Below are 23,807 nucleotides of genomic sequence, written 5' to 3'. Positions count from 1 at the left end.
GGAGAGACAGGAGGTGCCCCTGCACTAGCAAAGAGATTGAAATGCTAAGATTAGCCAGGTGGACTTCTATTGCCCCACAGGCACACCCAGGGGACGAGTCTACCACAATGGGATGAATATGGCAGCTCTCTGTCTCACTGAGATGCTGCAGTGATAACTAGGAAAAAGTCCATGGGATACTCTGTTCATGTACTATCAGAAGAGGGTGAATGAGTTCAGTCACTTAGGTAGATAAAAGCTTCAATTGCACACGTGTGCTGCATACAGCTTCTTGATAGTGTGGGGCTCCCTTTGTTTCTGAGTCACTGTGCTCTTTTTTTATTTACTGAACAGCAAAGGTCTTGATAGTAGCTTGACCTTTAAAAAACATTTTGGTTGAATTGGTGCCCAGGGAAAAACATCCAGTTCACGAACAGTATCTGCAAAGACCTCTGGAACGACTGTCTCATATCCCTGGGGTTGAGCGGCCGTCACTGAGATTGCCAGTGCTGCACACACATTGGCAGGGCATTACAGAAAGCCTCGCCTGCCCACAGCTGCTCTGATGTTACAGAACAGCAGGATTATATTTTCTGAGGGCAGCCAGCCCGTTGCCTCTCCCCAACACCAGACCACTCCAGAGTCAGAATGTGGGGTGAGGTCCTCGCTCCACTCAGCCTGCTAGATCCAGCCAGTGCTGCCACAACGGCCAGGATTTTGTCCTTGCGTGAATCCAGAGTGGTTAAGTTGCACGGGAAGATGTGTCTACCTTCCTAACCATGTCTCTGATCAGCCAGCAGCAGGGGAGCAGTAGCAGTTGGGATGACCTGGGCAACACCTTCTGAAGGAACGTCTGTTTCATGGTGAAGAGGTTGTGCTGCCTGGCTCAAAACTGACTTAGAGGGGAGGTTTTTAGAGGCGCAAATGGTATTTCAGACCTCAGCTCAGTAATGGAGATTTGGGCCACCTAATTTCTTGACACTCTTTGAAAGTCTCATCCCAAATTTTTACCACTTACGTTTATTCAAGATTTTGAAGAAATATGTGTGCACGCGATGAAAAAAAGTAGTGTTTTGATTTTCATATGCTAACCAAAATCTATATGTTGGTGCCAGAGAGCTACATCGTAGTCTGCAGTGTGAAAGGTGACTGTTTTGTTTGATAGGTTCAATCAAACAAAGGGCAAGATAAATATATTATAGTGCCATAAATGTCTGCATCAATAATATTACATGGAAATGGGAGTTTGTTAGTTTAACGTTAATCAGGATAAACATCTGTTTAATTTACATGGTTATATTTTGTCAGTTCACATATTTTAATAGCACCTCCAAAAAAAAATTCAAAAACCCATCTGGATTGCCAAAGTATAAAAGCAAACAGACTTGTTACAATTATCAAAAATATATATAATTTATATTTAAGCGCTTTCTGACTCCCTTTACTGGATGTCGATGATTTATTATTTTTCTTCAAGGCTTGATATATTAACATTTTACCTTCTAGAAAAGCCTTTCATTTAAATGTGGGCTTGCAGAACTGGCTGAAATATTTCTCCCACATTCAGACCTACACAGAGGGCCATTGTCTTCAGTCCAGTTGCCTCAGTATGATGTCATAAACCTGGTCTCTCTGAGTAAGAATTGGAGGTAGCTTTGATTTATAGCTGGGGCTGCTGCCAACACACAGTTCTCAGAAGTTTGTATTAAATTAGATGACATAATGACACAAGTCCATAGTCTAAGAAGGCATCGTCAAACCATTTTAAACTAATTAGCACATATTAAGTTGCTTATCAGACTAATTTAGAACTTTGGGCTCTGTCATATTTTAATATTCAAAATTGAGGACAGTTTAAAATCATCTGTCGTCTGACCTTATGCATTATGAAGTAACAAGCATTTAAGACTTAACTGTACTAACCAAACTTATACTAATTTTTACTTTATAGCAAGGGGCTGATCCTTCAGCAGAATAGGGTCTCTTAAATAAATGACATTACTTTTGAGCATGAGTTTATGTAGAAACTGTGCATTGTCTTATCTATTTACAATTTTACAAATTCTGATATCATTGCTGAAATTGATTATTGGCAAATCTCAGTGTATGGCAAATTTAGTCACATTTTTTTCATTCTAGGCAGCTGAAAGTCTGCAAAACTGGGTGTTATCTCAGCAGCACAGGCTTACTTTAACACAGAATGCTCATTGCCATTTGATACGGCTCTACTGAATTTAAGAAATAGTCAAGTTTCTGTTAAAAGTACTTGCAGATTTGGAACAGCTGTAGGCCAGTCCAGGCCTGCTGTGTGACTACGAGTGTTTCTTTGAGCTGGAAGGCTTTTAGCACGTTATTTAAAATGATGGCTAATTTGAAATATTTGAGCCAGAAGTTAGTCAGGCTAATACTGTTCTCTATTAAATTCTGATAACTGAGAAAATTAATGGCATGCTTTATATCACATTGCATCTCCATGTGTGAAATACTCACTTCTGCAGGTGGGTGACAGTGGAAATGGACATGCTTTATGTCAGTCAGCTAACTGTGCCTCTACAAGGATGTATTTGAGAATGCAGACACTTTTTCTAACTTAGGTTTGTAAAGATTTGCAGTCAGTCAAACATGAGTCAGTAGAAAAGTGGCAATGCTAATCCAGTGCTGGTTGGTGATTGTCCCTAACTGCTCTGAAGGAACCCACCAATTTCTCCCTAAGAAGAAGATAACATGATAGTGCAGGTGGACTTATAAGGTTTGTGTCCTCAGCTGCTCGAAGTCAATTACAACTGTTCACCTCAGCTAAGGTTCTCAGCCACCAAAAAGGGAATGAGGCAGGGAATAGTGGCATGTTTGTCCTCTGCAAGGCAAGTAATATAGTTATTCATGTAAAATATGAAAGTTGAAGTCTGGTCAGAAATAGAAGTGTTAGTATCTTACATTTCTGCTGACATACTGAGCTTCAAAGGTTTGATTCCAGATCATCTGGTCAGTGGACTAGATCATCTGGTCAAAGGTTTGATTCCAGATCATCATCCCAAGGTCAGTGCAGCAGGAGGGCAGGAGGTGCTCCAGGCACGCAGCAGCAGTTCCCCTGCGGCCTGTGGAGAGGCCCCTGGTGGAGCAGGCTGTCCCCCTGCAGCCCATGGGTCCCACACGGAGCAGATCTCCACGCTGCAGCCCCCCCGTGGAGGAGCCCCCGGTGGAGCAGGTGGATGTGGCCTGGAGGAGGCTGCGGCCCATGGAGAGCCCCCGCAGGAGCAGGCCCCGGGCCGGAGCTGCAGCCCGTGGAGAGGAGCCCACGCAGGAGCAGGGGGCCTGGGGGGAGCTGCCGCCCGTGGGGGACCCGTGCTGGAGCAGTTTGCTCCTGGGGGATGGACCCCGTGGTACGGAGCCGTGTGGGAGCAGGTCTTGAAGAGCTGCTGCCTGTGGGCAGCCCCCGCAGGCTCAGTTCGGGCAGGACGGCATCCCGTGGGAGGGACCCCACGGGGAGCAGGGGCAGGGAGTGACCGTGAGGGAGTGGTGGGGATGAAGCATTAGGGACTGACCGCAGCCCCCATTCCTTGTTCCCCTGTGCCTTCTGGGGGAGGAGATGGAAGAGGGCGGATGGGGGGAGGTGGTTTTAGTTTGTGTTTACTTTCTCACTGCTCCAGCTTGCTAGTAATAGGTAATTACATTAATCTCCCTATGCTGAGTCTGTTTTGCCCATGATGATAATTGCTGAGTGATCTCCCTGTCCTTATCTCAACCCTTGAACCCTTTTCATCACATTTTCTCCCCCTTTTCTTTCGAGAAGGGTGGGTGAGATACTGGTTGTGTTGGAGCTCAGCTGCCCAGCTGAGTAAAACCACCACACAAATCTGGGATATTCCTGCTGCCCACTGCTCCGTTGTTCAGTGCAGAGCAGGACTTACTGGTCATGGTCTATTAGTTGCTGCAGGTGTTATTTCAGAACAATGAGATTAAAAAAACTTAATTTACAGATTGATGATGTTCATGGCCACTAATCTGACCCCATGGCAATGTCTTTATAAAGAAAAAAAAAAAAGTGAAGTGACAAAAAAGTGTCTGGTAAGCCAAGTAGCAAGGATGTGCCATAGAAGAGCTACAACAAAAAATCTGCCTGAGATCAGGAATCATAAAGCTTCCTCCCTCCAGCCCTGTGTGCCACCATGGCTGTAATCCTTCCGTAGGTTATAACAAGTCAGACAACTCCAGGGTTTATTGCAGCTGAATTGACAGTGGTTGAGCTTGGAATTATTTAGCACAGGTGTTCTATAACAGTGATATATTGGGAAAATTCAGTGTTCAACAACCATCATATTTCCAGCTGTGCTGTGGTTAGTGCTAGTACAGTGAACTTAATATAAAACATGTGAGAATATTTGCTAGCTCAGGAACTTGTTAAAGGTATTTTCTTACAATATCTAAGCTGCTATGTTTGTCTAGGTGCGTTTCTTTGGTCTTGCATTTTCATAAAGGTGTGATATTGGTTTTATAAAGCTGTTGCTGAACCTGGAATCTGCTTCTCTGCAACCAAGTGCATTAGTAGCCATGCTAACCAGCGTGCAGCACTCGAGCAGGTGAAAATAAGATTATGAGGAATCCAATGACAGTCTGTTATCCTTTGCACATTCATCCTGAGCAGCACCTGTGCCTCTGTTACATATATAGACATATTTTTACTAGGGGTGCTAGAAATCTTGAAACAAGTGTTGCAAACATCTATATGTAAAAGAACATAAAGAGAGCAAAGTTAACAAGAGGCTAGGGGGCTGTAAAACAAGGGTAGCGAAGTACATTCACCAGCAGCAAAATTTGTTAGTTTTAAAAGAAGTTTTATATGTACATATGCACACACATGCATTTCTAGGGGTTCAAAAGACTCATACATGAACATAGTAATAAATGACTGGAAAATGTGTAAGGGTATTTGTAAAACACATGCAAATAAAAACACAGAGACACTTACGTGATGAGCATGTGCTCCAAGCTGAGTTGTGTAAGATGCTTCACTAATTTGTGCCACAACAGGTTGGTTATAATGATATTCTAACAGATATACTGTGGTCTCACCATAGATTTCCTACAGTGCCTTCAAGCTGTGGCTGTTCTGTGGATCTCATTTTGAGAAAGAACATAAATGCCACCAAGCATCCAAACTCAATTGTATAATTGTCGTATGGATTACAATTGGATCTGGCTAGAAGAAGTGCATCTACATACTGGCTTGGCGTATTAATAATTTTCCTGATAGAGAAAGTGGGTATCTTTTACCAGTGAAATGCATGTGTGTGTGGGGGAGCCAGGAAAGGCACTCTGATTTGAGAGAGAAAGCTGGTAGGAAAAAGGCACTTTGATTTGAGTAAGGATCTTTTCTCTGATTTGAGAATGCTGCTCTATATTTTTCAAGACTGGGTTGATGCTCATAGACAGTCATTTTGTCCATGAGCTGGTAGTATTTAGAGACATAGTTTGACATCTCAATATTAGGACCTCTTTTGGAACAACGGGTGGAACAAGCAGAGGTGTAGAATAGTAATCAATATTTCCTGGTAGTAAGAGTGTGAGTTAACACCATTTAGGAGCTGGCATTGCAGCTTGGATCCAACTTAGAATCATGGAGAGTTGGATGTGACTTCTTGAATATTTTACACCTATTGGTTGGTTAATAAGATTAAACACAATCATGTATAAACTAAATAAACCAAATCCTACTCTTTCAAAAATATCCTCATAATTGAAAACTTCTTGTACATAGTAGTTTGTCATTTATCTTTGCAATTTTGCTTTCACTGAACTCTGAAAGCCCCATCTCTACCTTATTATGCTCCAGTTTACCAAATGTGCAGACATTTATCAAATGGGCCATCAGTAGCCGTAGAAATGCAGTAGTATATCCAAGTTAAAATTCTTGCTTTGATTACTACAAATCCATGGAGCCCTTGGGTCCAAAGCTTCCACTGAAGCACAGCTATTTGCAAATAGATTTTTATAGCACATTAGTGCTGGAGGAGAGTCCAAAGAAAATAGTCCTGTTCAATATTAGAACCAGCTGTGACTTTCTTGTGCTGATGACTCATTCATTTTTTTTATAGGGTGGGAGAACTAGGCAAAAGACACACAGAGTCTTATTCAAGACATTGTTTGTTTTGCAAAGGGTATCCTAGCCACAAGCCAACTTGATCATACCAATATGCAGCTCATGTTTATTTAAAACTTTTTTCTTTTAACAGTTCCAATTATAAAAACAGAACCCACAGATGACTATGAGCCTGCTCAAACCTGTGGACCAATGAACCAAGGCTTAAGCCCTCTCTCTAAACCATACTACAGCCAGCAGATCATGATGCCCCCGGATCCTGGTTCATGCCTTGTGGCTGGCTTCGCCTCCTGTCAGCAGAGAAATGCAGTGATGTCACCCTCTCCCAACGCAAGCCCCAAGCTGCACGACCTTTCATCCTCTCCTTATAAGTGCATCCCCAACCCAGGCCACGGTCACCTCGGACTTCAGCAGCCCGCTGGAGGTGTCCCCACCATACAGGAAGTGCCAAGGTCTATAGTTGTGCACCCAAGCTCCCCCGAGCAATCATCTCACATCATGCTGCAGCCGCAGGTGAGTCAACATCTGAGCAGTAGCTGTCCCCTTGGTTATCAACAAACACTCTATCCCAACAGTCCCTCTTCTCCAGTTCCATCTGTTACCCAAGAGCCAACCTATTTGCAGTCCTGCAGTCCAACTCACTCATCCATAATGGGTCAACAGCAGCAGCAACTGCCGAAGGTTCACAGAAATGAGTCTCCAACAACCCAACCACTGTCATTGCCAGAGTTGCATGAGGAAAGTAATCATAATTTGGCCCCTATTCCTGTAACGATCAAGCGAGAACCTGAGGAATTGGACCAGATGTACCTGGATGATGGTAAGTCTTCGACAGCGCAGAGGTTTGCGTTCAACCATGTTTCTGTATCAGTGAGTTCCTTTAACCCCCTCCTCCTTTTGAAACCCGGTGGAAAAAAAGTTTAATTAACAGCCTGGTGGAGTGATGGAGAGTTTTGCTTGGTTTCTTTCTGTATGGAAAAAGGTTCTTTAATTTCACTTGCAATAATGAAACCATATTATCTAAGCCGTAAGTGTTGTTCATTACCATAGAGCTAGCTGCATGACCAATAGCTATATTGCAATAATGTTAACTGTATGGTCTTGGCTTATGCCCATGCCAGTGACCTGTGGAACTGCAGTGAAAACATATTTAACATTGTCCCATCCATAATGCAGTGAAACTTCTGATACACAAATCTGCTCACTGGAACTAAATGATAAACTGCTCTCCTTCAGTTGAGAAAGTTCAAATTAAAAATGGAGGCACATCTTTCAGTGTAACTTTTCAGTCTGGTGGTATCCGACATTAAGACTACTTTTTCTTCTGTTCTGATTGTGGACTTGCTGCTGATTTTTTTTTTCTTGTTCTTTGTAAGATTTTCTATGCATATATATTCTACACGCACCACTGAAATGTTAAAATGCTGTGATGAACTTGTCAGATGCCAGCTGCCAAAGATTTATTAGCTGAACATAATAAAAGGGGTACTCTGGAATTTGATTATGTGACCTCACTGAGCTGTGATTTAGCACTTGCTGCTAAGTGTCCCAGTAGTATTCTGAACCCTCACCTTAATGCAGTACGTGAGCTCCCTTCCAATTGCCGTATAACTATATAGTATACCATGCTATTTAAAAAAAAAAATGCCTTTGAAATGGCTGCATTGAAACTAATTGGTGCCAAGGAACATCTGAATGTGATTGTCTTTTAGGGAGAATTTAAAGACAGTTCATGGCACTTTGGTTTTTTTTTTAAAAAAAAGAATTTTTAGTCATTCTGTTTTAAAGAGCATGATACTCACTGAATTAGGAGTACAAATGAATGTTTTGGAGCTTGAGCTGCAGCCTTTTGCTTTTCAACTCTGGGAAAATTATTTTTCTCAACAGAAGTTATTATTCATTGCATGATAGAAAGGTCAAAAGGAACTTTCCTAATTAGGAGTTCAGTTCACTAAAGTTATGCACAACACATCTTTTGTGACAAGGTTTCCCTCATATAATGTGCATTTTTACCACGTGTGTTTTGAGGAACGAGATTTTCAACAAACCAAACAAGAAATGTACACAAACCAAAACAAAAAAAACATGCCCAAATTTTGGTTTTGAGAGAAACCAGAAGTTGTGTGTGGCTGGAAGAAATTACAGTTAGAATCTAAACCTAGTCTATGTCTGTCTCTCTAGAAAAGCACAAAAAATGGTCAGTCAGAGAGGCCTTATCTCTCCAAAATCCATCAACCATTTTTCTCACAGCACTACCAAAGCTACCTTTGTCTGGTCTCTGCTAGAGAGATGGCACTACAGATCACAGGTGGAGGATGAAGCTTCTCAACTATGTCTACTTCAGGTTTCTCCTGAAGCAGCAGAGGAATTTTACTGCAGTATAGTTTGGGACACGGGTTTTAATTTTTTCAGCATTGCTCATTCTCTCTGACAAAGCAGAAATGCTTTAGTCCTTAACCATTTTTCTTCCATTCCCTCTTCTGGACACATGTGCACACCAGTCCTCCGATGGATAATCGAAAGTAATTGTAGAAGCCACTGTGTACATCTGCACTGATACTTAGAGTTGACTTTGAAGATCTTTCCAGCTAGCCAAATCCAGATATATTTCCCTTTGGCACTGAGCAGGCTATCAGACTCCTTTTGTGGCTGACCACAAGAACTATAGACCAAGAAAAAATTCATAGACATAACAGTCATGGTAACAATATGTAATAGGAAAAAAAAAATGTAATTCCAAAAAATTAAACAATGGCAGTTTTCTCTAAGGGTAATCAGAAATGGTCACTAGAGGAAGTCCTTCTTCTGTGTCTAAACTGATATTTAGGTTTGTTTCCGACTGATGCAGCCCAATCCACATGGGCTGTCATTACCTATCTATGCCCTATCTCACTGCCTACAGAAAAGGCCATCTACCCTGTACCTTGCATTGACAAAATGAAGACCTTGTAGAAGTCAAGAAAAGACTACTGCCATCTTTTTTTTTTCCCCGTATTTGGGCAGAGAGAGGAAGTGTGCAACAGGGGAGCTGAAGGTAGTAACCACAGCTTGTGAGGTATGTAATGGCCAAGACCCTCTGTTCAAACCATGCACATCCCTGTCATACCTCAGACACACAGAACAGAAGCACAAAACTGCAGGTCAGAGTGGAAGCCAGTTTACATCCCATGCTATAGGCATTCATAGAGGCAACCTTAAAATACCAGTGCAGACGATGGTTTCACAAAATTTCATCTGATGGAACTGTAGGCTCTCCATAGAAGGAGTGGCCTCAATCCATCTTGTGCTTAGCCACATGCTCTTAATGCTTCCTTTGAGTAATATCAATTGATTATGACATGGCAAAGCAGGCTAATGGAAAATTAACCTGCCCAAAATAGCAAAACCTACATAGATTTCCCCTGGGTCAGCTCATGGAACCATATCCCATTGGTCCAATAGGTGGGTCCAGCCCACAAAAGGGGAAGGAAGCCTTGTGTTGTGGGTCAGGTAGTGCAGTGGGGGCCACGCTGGGTGGCAAGCAATCCACCCATAGACCAGAGTAAGCATGACTTGAAGCCACACCTGATACCATCTTAACCTCCCCAGCAACTATCTAATCAACTCATCCTGTCTCAGTAAAAAATCCTCATCTCATGTTTACCTATTACTTATGGGGAGCTAAGATGTCAGATGGGAGCTGGCACAGTCTCAAAGGGCAGTTTGACCACAACAGTGCCTAGAAAACAGCATAATGGATCCTGGTGTCCCAGTAGATGCCATTCACTGAGATACATACTCCATGTATGCAGTGCCGTTGTGCCTGGAGCAGTCTCATTCAGACCTCTGGTAAATAGAATAAGGCGGAGCCTAGAGGGAGGATATGCTTTTTACAGAGTAGTTCTGAATAGGAGCAACTTATTTTTCACGTGCTTGATTTATTTATTTTTTGGAATAGGAGTTTTAAGCTATCACCATTGTTTCTTGTTAATGTTGTATCCATCTTTAAATGCTTTCCTTGTTGGAAAAGTGGAATATATATGATTTGGAACTATATTCTGAAAATCAGAATTAAAATCATACTGGTGAACAAAGACAGTTATTCTTTTTTTAATAGATTGCTGCTCCACTTCTTTATAATTTGTTGTTTTGCTGATTCAGTTCAGATCCATTCATATAGCATAATTTAAATTTTTTAAAAAATTGTATCAATGAACAATGTGAAAGCGAGAGAGAGGTCAGATGTACTTAACTGGTTTCCCTCCCTACTACTATAAATACATCAGCTCTTTCCCCCATCCCTAAAGTAGTTCAAAAGTAATGCATTATTTTAATGACATGAAAATTTAAATTCTCAAAGCATCATTCCATAAAAAAGAGTATCTTCACAGTGTCTTGTAACTGTTTAATACCTCCAGTTTTACCTGAAGGTACATTTGAAAAGTGTGAAGTATGGACCTCTAACATACTTACGTGACTACTGGAAAAATAAAATACCTAACTAGTTATGCCAGATGATATTTGGTAAAGTTTTGGTTGATTGTTTTCCATTTTGGGGAGATATGATTTATGTATCTAATATACGTGTAGCAATCTTGGACCAAGTATAAACAGAATTTTTTTGGTTTCAGTTTATGGGACCAAAGCAATATTCATTCCTTTTGGTCTGGAATATCTCCAAATATAGTCCATCTATACTACAGAGCATAGATGGAAAAAAATAGTCAGTGAGTATATATAAATATATATCCTGTACATGACATTTCTCTGCTTCTGTAATGGTGGGCAGCTGAACTGATATAAAGGGAGCACCCAAAGAGATTTCCATTTTGGCAAATAAGTTTTGGTCTTGGCAATCTTGTTTTAAATCAAAATCTGCAGTAGCCACCTGGGTTACTCATTAAATGTCCTGTCCATTTCAGTATGTGCATATATGATTCAAAATGTATAACATATTTCAAACTCACCCTGTAAAGTGATACCTGATATATTATGGCTATGCTCTTGATATTGAAAACAATCTGGCTTGTATACCAGCACTCATTTCAAGCAATTACGAGTTCAACCTCCAAACAAAGATTACGGTTGACTCCCTCTGCTGTGTTCAGAGCAAGATTTGATGTGCTGTTTAAAAGAACGGTCTCAACGAAGTAGTTGAAATGTGACATTTATGCCTGGTTTTGGTCCCCTATGGGAACCCATGGTTCTTTGCAGCAGAAGAGGGGGTGTCTCCTGTCCTTATTGCCAGAAGCTCTTACAGCAGCATGTGGCACATTGGGCCACCCTGGCACATCATTCCAGGGCTAATGCTGGCTTCCTGTACCTGTGCTATCCCTGCCCTAGACAGCAAAGGTTACATGACTTTCCCCTTTCAGATCTAACTTGGGAGTAGTGCAGGGTGCTAAAGTGGTGGGGCGCATGGAAAATCCTTAAACAGGCAAACAGGAAGGCTGATTTATCAGCTTGAGGGACATCTTCAGTGCAAGTCCATGCAGATAGTTGCTTTTAAGACTAAACATTTTATTTGGGGAGCAATGAGTCTAATGTGCTGTACAGCCCTTTGAGGGGTAAAGTGGAATTAGTGTTGCCCAAAAAGATGGCCGGTTTGGACAATCTATGAGCTGATGAGAACTCTTACTAGTCCCTTGAACCAGTCATTATCTCAAGGGAATATGAAAATTCACCTTAATTTATATCTCACTTATGAATATGCTCTTCTCTCCTGCCTTCTAACTGGGACCTGGGTCAAAAGCTGTGGTAGTCTCTTCTTGAAAGAATCCTTTTCAGTTGACCAGGGCAGCTCAGATAATTTTTCCAAATTTTGACTGCTTTTCTTAGTGGTAGAAGAAACCCCAAGCCATAGTTGATGGAGTTACTTTCACACAGCTTTCAGGAAGTTGTGAGCCAGGCTCACAACAGGAGATGCTAAAGGTGACTTGAAATTACCTTCCTCATCCCCATTTCCTTTTCCTGGACCTATTGTAGTCTGGGTGGAACGCAGTATCTCCAAATCTTTTTATTTCACCAGGATAGAGAGAGTACAATTAGGCATGCTAATGCCGAGAAACTTTTCAGGTTGTAACCTGAAACCAAAGCTGTTGCATTTTTACCTGCAGCAGCATGACATTCAGTTGTGAAATTATTTCCTGCCATTAGAAACACCAAAGAAATTTGTCTTCATTACGGATCAAAATTAAGCTGTTTCTAAAAAGCAAGGGAGAAACACATTGGTACCAACAGGAAAAAGGCTTATGATTTATATTCTCAGCAGGTTTCAAGGTGTATTTTACACACTGTGATCCCAACTCGTATTAGTACATAAAACTTTACAAAAGCATTTTTTAATGAAAAGCAAAATAGCACTCTGGAAGATTCTTTAATAAAACTACACTTCAGTTAAGAAGCTGAAGAAGACCTCAGTTTCTTCACCTTTTCTTTTTTTTCTAATCTAGAATTTTGTGATGAAGTCACAGCCACGCTGAAGGCAGCAGCAAGCTCCTATTGACTGCAGTGGGGCCAGAATTTCAACCTCAATTTAAAAAACTGTTTTCCAGAATGCCCCAAGTCATTTGTAGGTGCCAGAACTGGATTAACAGTATCTGAAAGACAGATCTCTTGTCTGAAGTTTTGTGTATTAATTCAGCCTCCTCATCTCCACACAGACACTTTCATAAAGGTTTCTGTTCTGATCTTAACTTGATCTGAGCTATAAATCTTTATGTAGTAAGATGAAAATACATAAACCATAAACAAAGTTATCTGATGTTTAGATACATGGCTAGCAGAAAGTATCAAAACCACATCATCATCCTTTTTAAAACAAGGAAGCTTTTGTTCTTGTGATTGTCTTTGCACAGCTGTGAGTTTTATAGTACCATGCCAATGAATGCACTCATTGCAACTTTTATTTTACTCTGAAAAGGTAAATTGGGAGCATTAAGCCCCCAATAAGTATGTAAAAGTGGCAAAACCACAGGTAAAGTGTTACTGAAAGCTGCAGCCCTGCCAGCCATTTCATTTTAAACATGGCTCTTTTAAAAATAACTTTTGCAGTAAAAGCTGTAACTCCTGGATGTAACATGAGCTATTGCTAATGTCATTCCCATGAATTGCTTACAGTGTTGAACTGTTAGATGTCTGACAAGTCCATATATCTCCTATTCTGTATATATGAAAGGTTTTTTTTTTGCCTCTAAACCATATGTTCTTTTTTATTATTATTCCTCTGTATTCTTCAAATGCACGTGGTTTGGTGATATAGTTTATTTGAACAGGAACCATAGCAGACAGAATTATTCTTTTGCTGAAATGTATCCTTTTTCATACATCTCAGCTTCATGATTAAAGTGATTGGCTCTTGAGGCATTAAGTTTAGTCTGCTGCTGCCACAATTATGCTTTTGAAAACTCCTGAGTGCATTTTGTGATTTCCAGTAGTCCAGATGTCATTAGAACAACATGCAGGTAGTCTGCAAAGTTCACTAACACTGTCTACACTTTGGTCTGTCTTGTGTGAGCTTTTCCCTCCCTCCCTCTTGGCCTAGCGTAGCAGTTCTAGGAGAAAACAAATAGCTTTCCTCATGGAAAGTTTTACTTAATCTGGCTTGGTGCCTGTGTCTAGACCCTCCTCGTTTCTAATGATGATTGAAAGTGTACATGCTACTGTGATAAAACATGCTGAGTCGTTAACATTTGGGACTTCAGTTGTACGCGATGAGTAAGGGAGGACTGAAGTAATTTGTTAGTGTCAGACCTTTGGTGGACTTGCATGTCTGGGTTTGAGGGGTGTCCTGTTACATAAAGCCACACACCCTCAGGACCAGGGATGGGGTTTTGCTGTTTCTAGCAGGTTTAGATGAATCAAGTCTCCCTGGAGGCTCACTAGAAGACAGCTCCCAAAAGACTAAATGGCCAGACTAGGTGTCACTTCCCGATTTTCTCCAGTCCCAGTTGACCAACAAAGCAGACCTTCCTACCTCTTAGCTGCAGTATGCCGTTCATCTAGCAATGAGCTTTGCTTTCTTCTATCATCCACACTTAGATGTCCAGGGAAGTCCTTGAGTCTTGAGCTTTCAAGAAAGTGTCCAGTTCCTTCAGAGAAGACCTGAATGCCTCCACCTTCATTCAGTGATGGCAGACACATAAGGGGGCACTGGTGTTGGGAGCAGGAGCGTGTCAAATGATGGGAAAGCCGTAGAAATCTGCAGGCTGTGCTTTGCAATGTTTTGATAACCCAGAGTATTTTTAGTGTACAAAACCCAGCCTTTGCTTAATGTGCTCTGCGCACACACCTTCTTACTAAGCATTTCAAGTCATTTGGTATACAGCTGAAGCCACATTATACTACCTCTTTTCAACTGAATGCCAGCTTCACACTGCAGCCCTGGTAGTCATTGTGCAATTAGCTGGAGAAGAAATTGCACCTCACTTCCATGTCTGATTCATTCTCCTATTTCCATAATGATGGCTGTTGGCATTGCTGTTTCAAATGGTAAAGGTTTTGTGGGTTATTTTCTTTAAGTTTTCCTTGGCGATCAGGGAAGAAGAAGTTGCTGTATCTGAGCCTTTGTAACATTTACATTTGCTTTTAAGCCTGGAACAGTGCCAAGGAAAATATGTGGCTTGCAGAAGCACAAGCTTCGTGAGAAAGCTTTGTTCCGATGCAATTCATTTTAGGAATATGTTTGTTTGAAACGTTTCTGCTGAGCCGTGCAGTGTTAGCTGGTCAGGTGTGGCTCATGTATGGACTCTGTGCTTTCGTGTCCTGAACCCCTCCTGGCAAATCATTTCCGGGGAAGTTGTTTTATAAAAATCCATCTTCTCCACAGGGAGGAGTATCATACAGACCCCTGATACATCCAGGAAGAGTTAGACTGAAGCAACCAGCCCAGCAACACATATGTGCCAGAGGAAGCGCGTTCATGAGTAAATTCACTGACTTCACGTACAGTGCACTTGGCTAAGCATTAGCAAGCTGTAATGTTGCTAGATCGCAAAGTAGCAGAGGGCCAGCCTCTGCTCCCACTTAAGTCAATAACACCATTCCCTTTGGGTTCATTGGAAACAGCACCAGGCGTATGGCTGGTAGTTAAAATGCATAATAGCCGCATTCATTGCAATCTAGTCATTGATAGGCACACAGAGAAGGAGTCTTTTCTGGGAGGTTTATGCGCAGCACAGCTGATTGTCCCGTCTACATCTGCTGGAAAACTGGGGGGCTCAGTCACAGGCCTGATAGTGGCTTGACCATTGCTGTTGAGAATGGACTATTTGATAACCCTACTTCTGATCTTTCTCCTCCCTGAGGAGCTAATGCTGATTGCAGGGGAAACATGCTTTCCACACAAAGCTTATCTCTGGAAAAAAATTTAAAAAAATAAAAAAAAAAGGTGGGGGGGGGCTCAAAATGTTCCCCTCCTCCTCTGTAACTGAGAAAACCTGCAAAGTCTAATTTTTGAAAATACCTGGAAATAGTGAGTAAGAAATAGTGTAGGGAAACCATGGGCCTAATCCTTGTTGCACAGCCTGGGTGGGTTTGCCTGCAAACCAGAGAGCTGGCCCAAACAGGCTCTACAGGCTTGGTTTTGTTAGTAGGTCTTCTACATTTTCCATATTTCTAAGCCTACTGCTAGACAAATACCAGAAAGTGAGATGATGCTGAATGTATATCAAAATTCCCAGACTGTATTGTCCCTAACCACATGAATTACAATATGAGCATTTGAAAAGTCTTGGAAAGCAACTCTACAGGCTATCAAAGGCCAGAATTAGTGGATTCAATTCTTTGGTTCTTATGTAGTTTTAAATTTTGTTTCCAAGCATCATGTATGTAGAAGAACATTCCTCTCTTGTCTTGCCTTTGCACCACTGAAGTATGATTTCTCTATTTAGTTTTAGCCCTTCAGCAGTCATATGAGAATGAAGAGGACAAGATTTCACTCTTCATGTCAATGCTGTTCAAGTTTCTCTTGATGTTAGCTTTCTGTGGGAGCTAAGGGTAAAGATTTGTTCCATTTCTAAGTGTTGTGATATCTTTCTGGTTGCAGAATAGATATTGCAGTACATATTACTAATTGATTTTAATGCCCTGGAAGCAGCAGTCAGCTCTATTTCTACTGTTTCTGGAAAAAAATATGCATTTCGTTGCTACCTTGTGAGTAAAATCTTCTGCTTTTTTTACTTAAGATTAAGACTTAATTACTTAAGAGGTAGAAAAAATGCTATTTTGGATCACAAGTGAAGCCTCCCAAAATGCAAAACTGCAAAGTAGTTATTTAAACTTTCATTTCTATCCTGTATATGCAAGTCCATAAACACATAAAGTACATGACTGTGTGTATATATATATGTATGTGTGCAAATATGCACACACCAATATATGTAATGAGATGTAAGATTTAGTACACTAGTACTTTTGCTTATTTGAAGTTGTGGTGGGTGAGAGTCATGGTAAATCACTTCTGCTCATGACTGAATTCTCTGAAAATCCTGCAGGTGTCTGTTGAGATAAACTTCCTAGAAACATGAGGTTAAGTGGAGAAGCCCATCCTGTGGGTCTTCTGTTGTGCTCAGTTCCTTTACTGAAATGTCTGTTGCAGCTCTGAAATCTGGCTCCATTCTGTTGCACGCCTCTGAGCTGCAGTTGTCACTGTTGGTGAATGATTTTCAGGCATCTGAACATTTGTTATCTGGCTATTCTTTTGGAAAATTGAAGGAACTGATAAAGGTGATCTCTTCTCTCTTAGATGGCTTTTTTTTTCCAGTCCTAGCTGTGACAACTCTTGTGTTCCACCATGTTCCAGACTGCACTTGGATTCAGTTGTTCACTTGAGGGCTTTCACCTTGTTGTGTCTGCATTAGCCGTTAACAACTTACCCAGGCAGCTTCTCCACATAGTCATATGTCTTTGGGTTAGTGGTACTGGGAGGCTCAAATGTGCTTCTCAATCTAAAACGTCTACATGTGAAATTGTCATATAGAAAGAGGTTAGCAGAGAAACTGGTCCTGATTTTTTTTTCAATCTTGCTTCTTTCGTTTCTTTTGAGAAATTCCCCCAATTTATTAACTGTTAGTACAGTTGTAATACTGTTAATACAGACTATACAGTTTTCTTTTGGGTCCTGCTAATCAAAGGCCTTCCTGAAGTTGCAAGAATTGATGCGACCTAATACCGGGCCTTGCAGAAAGGTCTAACAAGTCTAAACTCTGATTCGGTGTTCTTCACCCAGGCACTGCACAGTCTCTTATAAAGTGGGCTCCGGAGGGATCACCAGAAATGGAGATCACTGCTACCACTCCAGTCTCTTAATTACTAGGTAAAGAACTCACAATAAAGGAAAAAGAAGCAAAGCTGATTCCAGGGCAGAAAGTGTGATGCACTGCAAGACTATGCTTTTTGTATCAGTGGACGAACAAGGCAGCAACAACTGCTTCAAAAAATTTTCAAGGAGGTCTCCCACTGTTTCCAGAAACCCAGGTTACACTTTTGCAGGCCAGACAAACAACTGCTACAGTCTATTTAAACCATAGACTAAAACCTGGACATACTGTGTCAGATCACCACTTGGCATGAACCTGCAAAGCTCCGTTGTTGTCAGACAAGCTGGGCTGATTTCCGCTCTATTCAGCATATAGCCAGAATTATGGAGGTAAAGGTGACTGTCTCCTTTGCAGAAGGTTTAGACTTACATTTTTGCAATCCAATATCCCAAATATTTCACAGTAAGTAATGGTAAAGTAAAATACTAAAGTAGAACCAGTAGTGCTGAAATTGAGGAATAAGGTTTACCAGAAAACATGCTAATGTGACAGCATCTTTTTGCATTATTTTAATAGCTAGTTTACAAATCCAGAAATAGCTGCAACCCTGCAACTCTCGGCTGCTTCTGTTGATTGCTTGTTTTCTGATGTGAAATCACTGAGTAGGTTCATGCTTGCTGGCCGAGTCAGATCTGTATGACGAGACTCCAGGACTCGCAGTCAAGGTGGGGGCTCTGCATGGGGCTGCTTTGGGACAGGGACTTAGCACAGTTAGGTGACAGAGACCTTTTGTGACATGTGCAATGTGTGTATATAATTTTTCTCTACTTGGGGAACATACTAAAAATATGGAAGCTTTCTCATGGTGTAGCATGGTTAGCACACATTTGAAAGTTTCAGACTTAGAGGATGACTGTGAAACTACCTGGTGGTGTAACTAGAACGAAAGAAGGCTTGAGAAAAAGAGAAATGAGAGAAAGGTTAAATATAACATCCCCATTAAAAAAAAAAAAAAAGATGAATTTTGGAAGAAGAGGGGAAAAGGTGAGTGTGGGTGTGAGAGAGAAGAGTTTGTCTAAAACTGAAATAGTACAAATGAGTAGTAGTTAGCCCAGGATTTGACTGCCACAGGAAAGTATATCTAAAGAACAGTCCATTTTGCCTCAAAATAGTTTACCTGTAGAGAAAAATATAAGGAGAAGATGAAATAAGCAATGTGCTCATTAGCTTTAGGAAGGTTAAGTGATACCTAAATAAAAGAGCTTTCATGAATCGTTAATTGATGTACCCAAGGATAAAAATGAATCACCTTTGCCTTGGTCCTGCTAAATTTATGCAATGGGGACTAATAATCCTACAATAATGGTAAATGTGTACATTTTAAAAGTAGATTAACTTGCCTGTTCATTTGGCTGAGGAGAGTGTGTTTCTGTTACTGCTCAAGTTAGAAGAGCCAATCTGTTTGTCCATATTGATCTGCAGTGAGATTACTGCACTGCATAGAGATGGGAGGTTTCAGTGGCCCATCTCCACTGGGGCAGCATTTCCTTGGGAGTTATTTTTATGCTGTATTGCCATATTTTCTGAGGAGTAGGGAAAGGGCTTCAACATTACCAATGAATGGAGAGAACTCCTGTAGGGAGCCCCCAAAAAGTCAGAAATAAGTTGAAATAGAAGGTGGAGGGGAGTACTACTTGAGTAAATAGAGTCACATCACCTGAACTGTGAGAATTTTTTGTATCAGTTTAAGACTTCTCTTACAATATAACAGGGCATTCATTAAAAATAAGAGAAAAACTGAGATTGTTCATTGGCTCTTCCCCAATAGAAATTACGCAGAAAAAGTAATATTGCAGGAAGGAGTAGAAGTGACTGGCCTTTGATAAGGCACAGAAGGATTTTGAAAGGTTCATTTTCAAGGTTATATGATTGAAGAATAAAACAGGAAATCCCCTTACTTTGCAACTTTGGAAAGATGGCATTCAAATTACATTCAGGACGTGATCCAAATGCCATGAAAAATTTTTCCATCATCTTCAATGGATGTTCTAAAACAGGATGTGTTAAATCAGGGAAAATAATAAGAGAGTAACAAGTAAATTAACAGAAGATTCACAACACATTATGAATCACAGTATGAAAGAATCAATTAGAGTCAGCTAGTTAACCAAGTAGTAGCAAAAACAAAAAAGAGTTGTAACTAGAAAAAAAAAATGAACATCTGCTGAAGTTTCCAAAGCTATATTTAATATTAACTTGGGAAAAACACCTGGACTGAATGGTGTCTCATCAAAAATTTGTAAGTGTTTCCAGACCAAAATCACTCATATACTTAAAAAAAAATAAAATCATCTGCTCAACTGAAAAAGAAAACTCCTCTCTCAGCTCTTCTCTAGCACTGAGTTTCACTTTGGGGAATATCACCATTTTTAACCAGAGAAGCAACAAAATGCAACTGTTGATCCAGAAGTGTTTTGTTGATTGTTAAGATCTAGTACCTGAGGTCTCTATCCATCTGGGTGCTGCAAAATGCACCCTGTTTCCCCACTAGTTTGCTGCAACAGGGCCTGACCTTGTATAACAGATTAGCTAGGAGGGTAGGGTTTATTATTTTAAAGAATATTATGAATTCAAGCACTCAGCACAAAATAGAGTATGAAAAGTAAATAGACTTTTGATAGGGCTGCAGGATTTTCTTTTAAGGAAACTACAAATGGATGAACCATTTCTTTAGTTGTTAGATGAGGGTTGGACTAGGTGATCTTAGAGGTCTTTTCCAACCTGAATGATTCTATGATTCTACAAATATTCAGAAAATAACTGCTTTTGAAATTGGAAACAGAAACTTAGTCTCTTGTATTTTAATCAGGAAGGTCGTAGGACTTCAGATATAGGACTACCTATGTCAGATTGTGTGAGTTGTAACCTTAAAAACTTTCAGTCAGACAGTTAGACGTCAGCCAGCCATATATCTGATGTTTCAGGGGCTAAATCTGTGGTTTCCCTGATGATGAAATCTGGCTTTCTTCAGCAATCAACATACTTTCTGTGCTGTTAGTTAAGAGCTTGTTTCATGGAGGAGCTGGCAGATTCATCTGACTTCAAATGAGGCTGTGTCGTGCTTTCAGTTGTGCATGGTCCCCTGCGCCATCTCGGCCACTGCCTCCTTGTAACTCTTTTCTGAAATGTCAGTGTTCAGAAAGTTGTCCAAAGACAGATTTAAATTCCATATGAAAACCTTTTATTGAGGGGAAGCACCACTATAGGTAGAAAACCCCACAGTTTAACACACTAAAATGGTTGCAAGAATTCCTTAAGATGTCTATGTATGACTATTTCTCATAACATGAAAAGGATGTCTAGATTGTACACTGCTGCTGCAAAATGAAAATCTTAGAGTGGGAGAACTTTCAGTTATTCTTGACAGAGACTACTACAGTAAATAAGCATAGATTCATTGTGATGTAGTGCATCTGCACTGATTTCTATGTGTTCAGAACCTAAACTCTTTTATTTAAGAATGAATGTAGAGATAATTCTTCAAGCTACATCCTCACTTGAGATTACTCCACTTTTAAGTACAAGCAAACATTTCTGTATATCTTTTTCTCTTCCTTTACAGACTTGTATTTGTATTATGTATCTGTATCTCACATGCCAGTGGAAATCAGTAAAGGAAATTGATTTTTATGAATGGACTTCATAAATTTCATGGTATACCAATAATGAAAACATGGTTTGCAGAATAAGAAACAGTAGGGCTTTTCCAAAATATTTTAATCATTGGCTGTGATCAGTGGCATAAAATGAACTATTCTTTCCTGTGTCTAAAGTCCAAGCTGTGTTACATGTAGCTATGTGATGTTCTTTCCAGTGTCACGTCAGTAAATAATTGTAATGCGGCTCTTGAGTCTGTCTCTGACCTTCACTGTGGTTGCCCTTTCTTGAACAAAAGCTGAGAATGATAACAGATTATCTCTTTCTGTGATCTGACCTAGTATAGTCTATATGAATCATACTCCAAAATTCCTTAAGTTTACCATAAATATACTACCATGTAAGCATTTGTAATATAGCACAGCTGTAAAAGTGTTTAAAAGAGGATTAGGTGGTACATCATGTTTTTTAACTTCTTCTACTTTGGTAGAAAGAAATACAAATTCCCTTTTTTGTATTGTTGAGTGATTTATTTATGTTTTGCAAAAAAATATTTTTAAATGGTTTAGGTTTTGCGAGTTTAGGCTAGAATGTTCTTTAGTCTGTCTAAACTTGGCCACTTTGTATAATTCCAGTTATTGTTACCTGAAGATGAACCAGCAACGATTCGTGTTTCAAGGAGCCTCTTGCAGGGATAGGAAGAATCATGTAGCTTAACATCATCTTGTTTTAACAAGTTAAAATTGGCAGTTGAGCTGTGTACTCAACCTAAGCAAGTGGATGAAGGATTTTGAGGCCTAGAGACATGATATAGGAACTACAAAAAGAAAAAACACATGCTACTAAAACCTTATGTGTGTTTTTTCACTATTACTTAGGAACAGGCTAGGGTTCTGGGATCAAACTGTACCAGCACACATATGCATTAAAACCAACACACTGCAGTAAACACAGAAATGTTGTCTCCCTGTGGTAGTCTTCTGAGAGTTAGAAGTCTCCTGATACCAGAGAAACTGTATATGCTTTAAAATTTATGAAAAATTAATAGAACAGATCTACTTGCCTTTTTTGTACATCAAAATGAAAACATTTTAAATAATGGTTAGGGGATAATCAGCAATATAGCTTGTTTTCAATACAGTGACTGATTCTTTCCTGCCAACCCATCAGACCTATTCACTGTGTTTTTGTAGATGTGCTTCACATAGCTGCCTGTGTTTAGTAAGAACTTGATGCAAAGCCCATTAAATTCACTAGGAATTCTTCTATGCTTTTTTGATCAGATTCCTATTTTCCGTCAATAGAACTTTTCACTTAATGCTCTTAAAAAAGTCCTATGCAGAAAAATATATATATATATTCATGAAAATCTCTAATACTCGGTGAAAATTTATAGGCCCCAAAGTTGATGTGGACACAAGTTATAGTTTCCAGAGTGATGATAAAAGGTTTTGTTAAATTAATATGTAAAGGTTAACAACACATACAGTAATTTGAAATGCTATCAGTATTGTTTATGCAGTGTGACCGACTTGCAGAGATTTAAAGAACCCCCACTGAGCTCCTCTGGTTGTTTGGGTGTGCTAATATTTAAAGCAATGTTTGTGTTGGTTACATGGTGTAGGCCAAAGGGACCTCAAGGAGCACTATGCTCTCACAAACTGAATGCAGAGAAGTATATTTTGGGTGAATCCACCGCATGTGTTTGTATCCCACATTATACCAGTAGGAAAAAGAAATTTCTCTCCTGGAGTAACTAGTTACTAAGCAGTTGTTTCACAACAATGTCTGGCAAATAATTTAATAGTTCTGCCCAAGCTTTTTCAGTGTTGCTGAGGCCAGGAGTCCTGTTTTCATCTGTTCATCGTAGCACAGGTCTATCTGTGCTATTTCGGAGGTCTCTTGACTTGCTGTACTCATTTGTGTTGCAGTCCATAATGAAAAAACGACAACGCTGCACCATGCGTTCTCCATGGAAAATGGGTTAACTTCAACAATTTTCCATTTTCTGTAATGTTTCTTTCTGCTGTGAGGGCCTTCTTTATGTGTTCAAGGCTTTCTATTGCAACTATACATAGATAGCCATGACAAAGAGAAAGCATGAAAGCTTCTAGTGCAGGACATTCATCCTTACTTATCTGGCCCTCAGAGACATTAGCTAATCGAGGCACGATACTCCATACAATAGGACAAGTGCTGTAAAGCTACCTCTGTTATCCCAGTGGACATGGAGACTTATCATTCCCATGGCTGTTTTACAGGGTTTGTTTTGTTCTGACAACAACATCCACAGCCTACAGTACTATCGACTCTTAACAATGAATCTGATGCTGGCTGTGTGTGTTATCAGCTCCCCAATAACTGTCTTTTTTTTATTTTTTTCTTCTTTCCCACCCCATTTGTGAGAATATGTCCCCTGGAGCTCTTCTCTATCAGGCCCATGCAGCTGCTGTTATTTTAGATATGGCAGGAAGTAGGTACCGGAAAACAGCAAGGGCTCACAGCACTCAGAAAAAATATAGAAATTCCTCTGATTTACCCAAGGCTCTGGCTCCAATCAAAGCCAGTTACAAAAAAAAAAAAAAAAAAAGGGCGAAGAGGTGTGGGGGGAAGGCCCAAGCAGACAACCGTGTCTGGACTGCCTGTGCCAGAAACGAATGTTTTAGCCATCACCTTCTGCAGGGTGCTGGTACACGACCTGGCTGTGCAGCTCACGAGGTGCTTGCCGACAGCAGTGTTGCACCTGGCTGGTGCTGCAGAAGTGGAGCTGGCACGTGGGCGGTCCTGTGCCCACCAGCGTTGTTGCCAGCACCCTCCTCCGCCAGCTGAGAACCCTC

The 23,807-nt window shown here is 40.4% G+C and overlaps 1 protein-coding gene across 6 annotated transcripts in view; it reads left to right on the top strand.

The window, feature by feature from the left end:
• The window catches only part of NFATC1 (nuclear factor of activated T cells 1), a 120,410-nt gene that overhangs the window by 79,312 nt on the left and 17,291 nt on the right, over window positions 1–23,807 (top strand). For 2 of the 6 annotated variants that reach the window (XM_080581016.1, XM_080581017.1), the window contains exon 9: window positions 6,210–6,896. The exons of 1 other annotated variant lie outside the window; for it this stretch is intronic. In XM_080581016.1, the coding sequence (XP_080437142.1) occupies window positions 6,210–6,896 (687 nt within the window). Of the gene's footprint in view, window positions 1–6,209; window positions 6,897–23,807 lie in introns of those variants that run through there. 3 more of the 6 variants (XM_080581018.1, XM_080581019.1, XM_080581020.1) reach the window with 3 other exon arrangements.

The sequence above is a fragment of the Anser brachyrhynchus genome (genome assembly GCF_964034855.1).
Source record: "Anser brachyrhynchus genome assembly, chromosome: 2".
NCBI lineage: Eukaryota > Metazoa > Chordata > Aves > Anseriformes > Anatidae > Anser > Anser brachyrhynchus.
The sequence above is the reverse complement of the archived record's forward strand: the minus strand, read 5'-3'. Positions and strand labels throughout refer to the sequence as shown.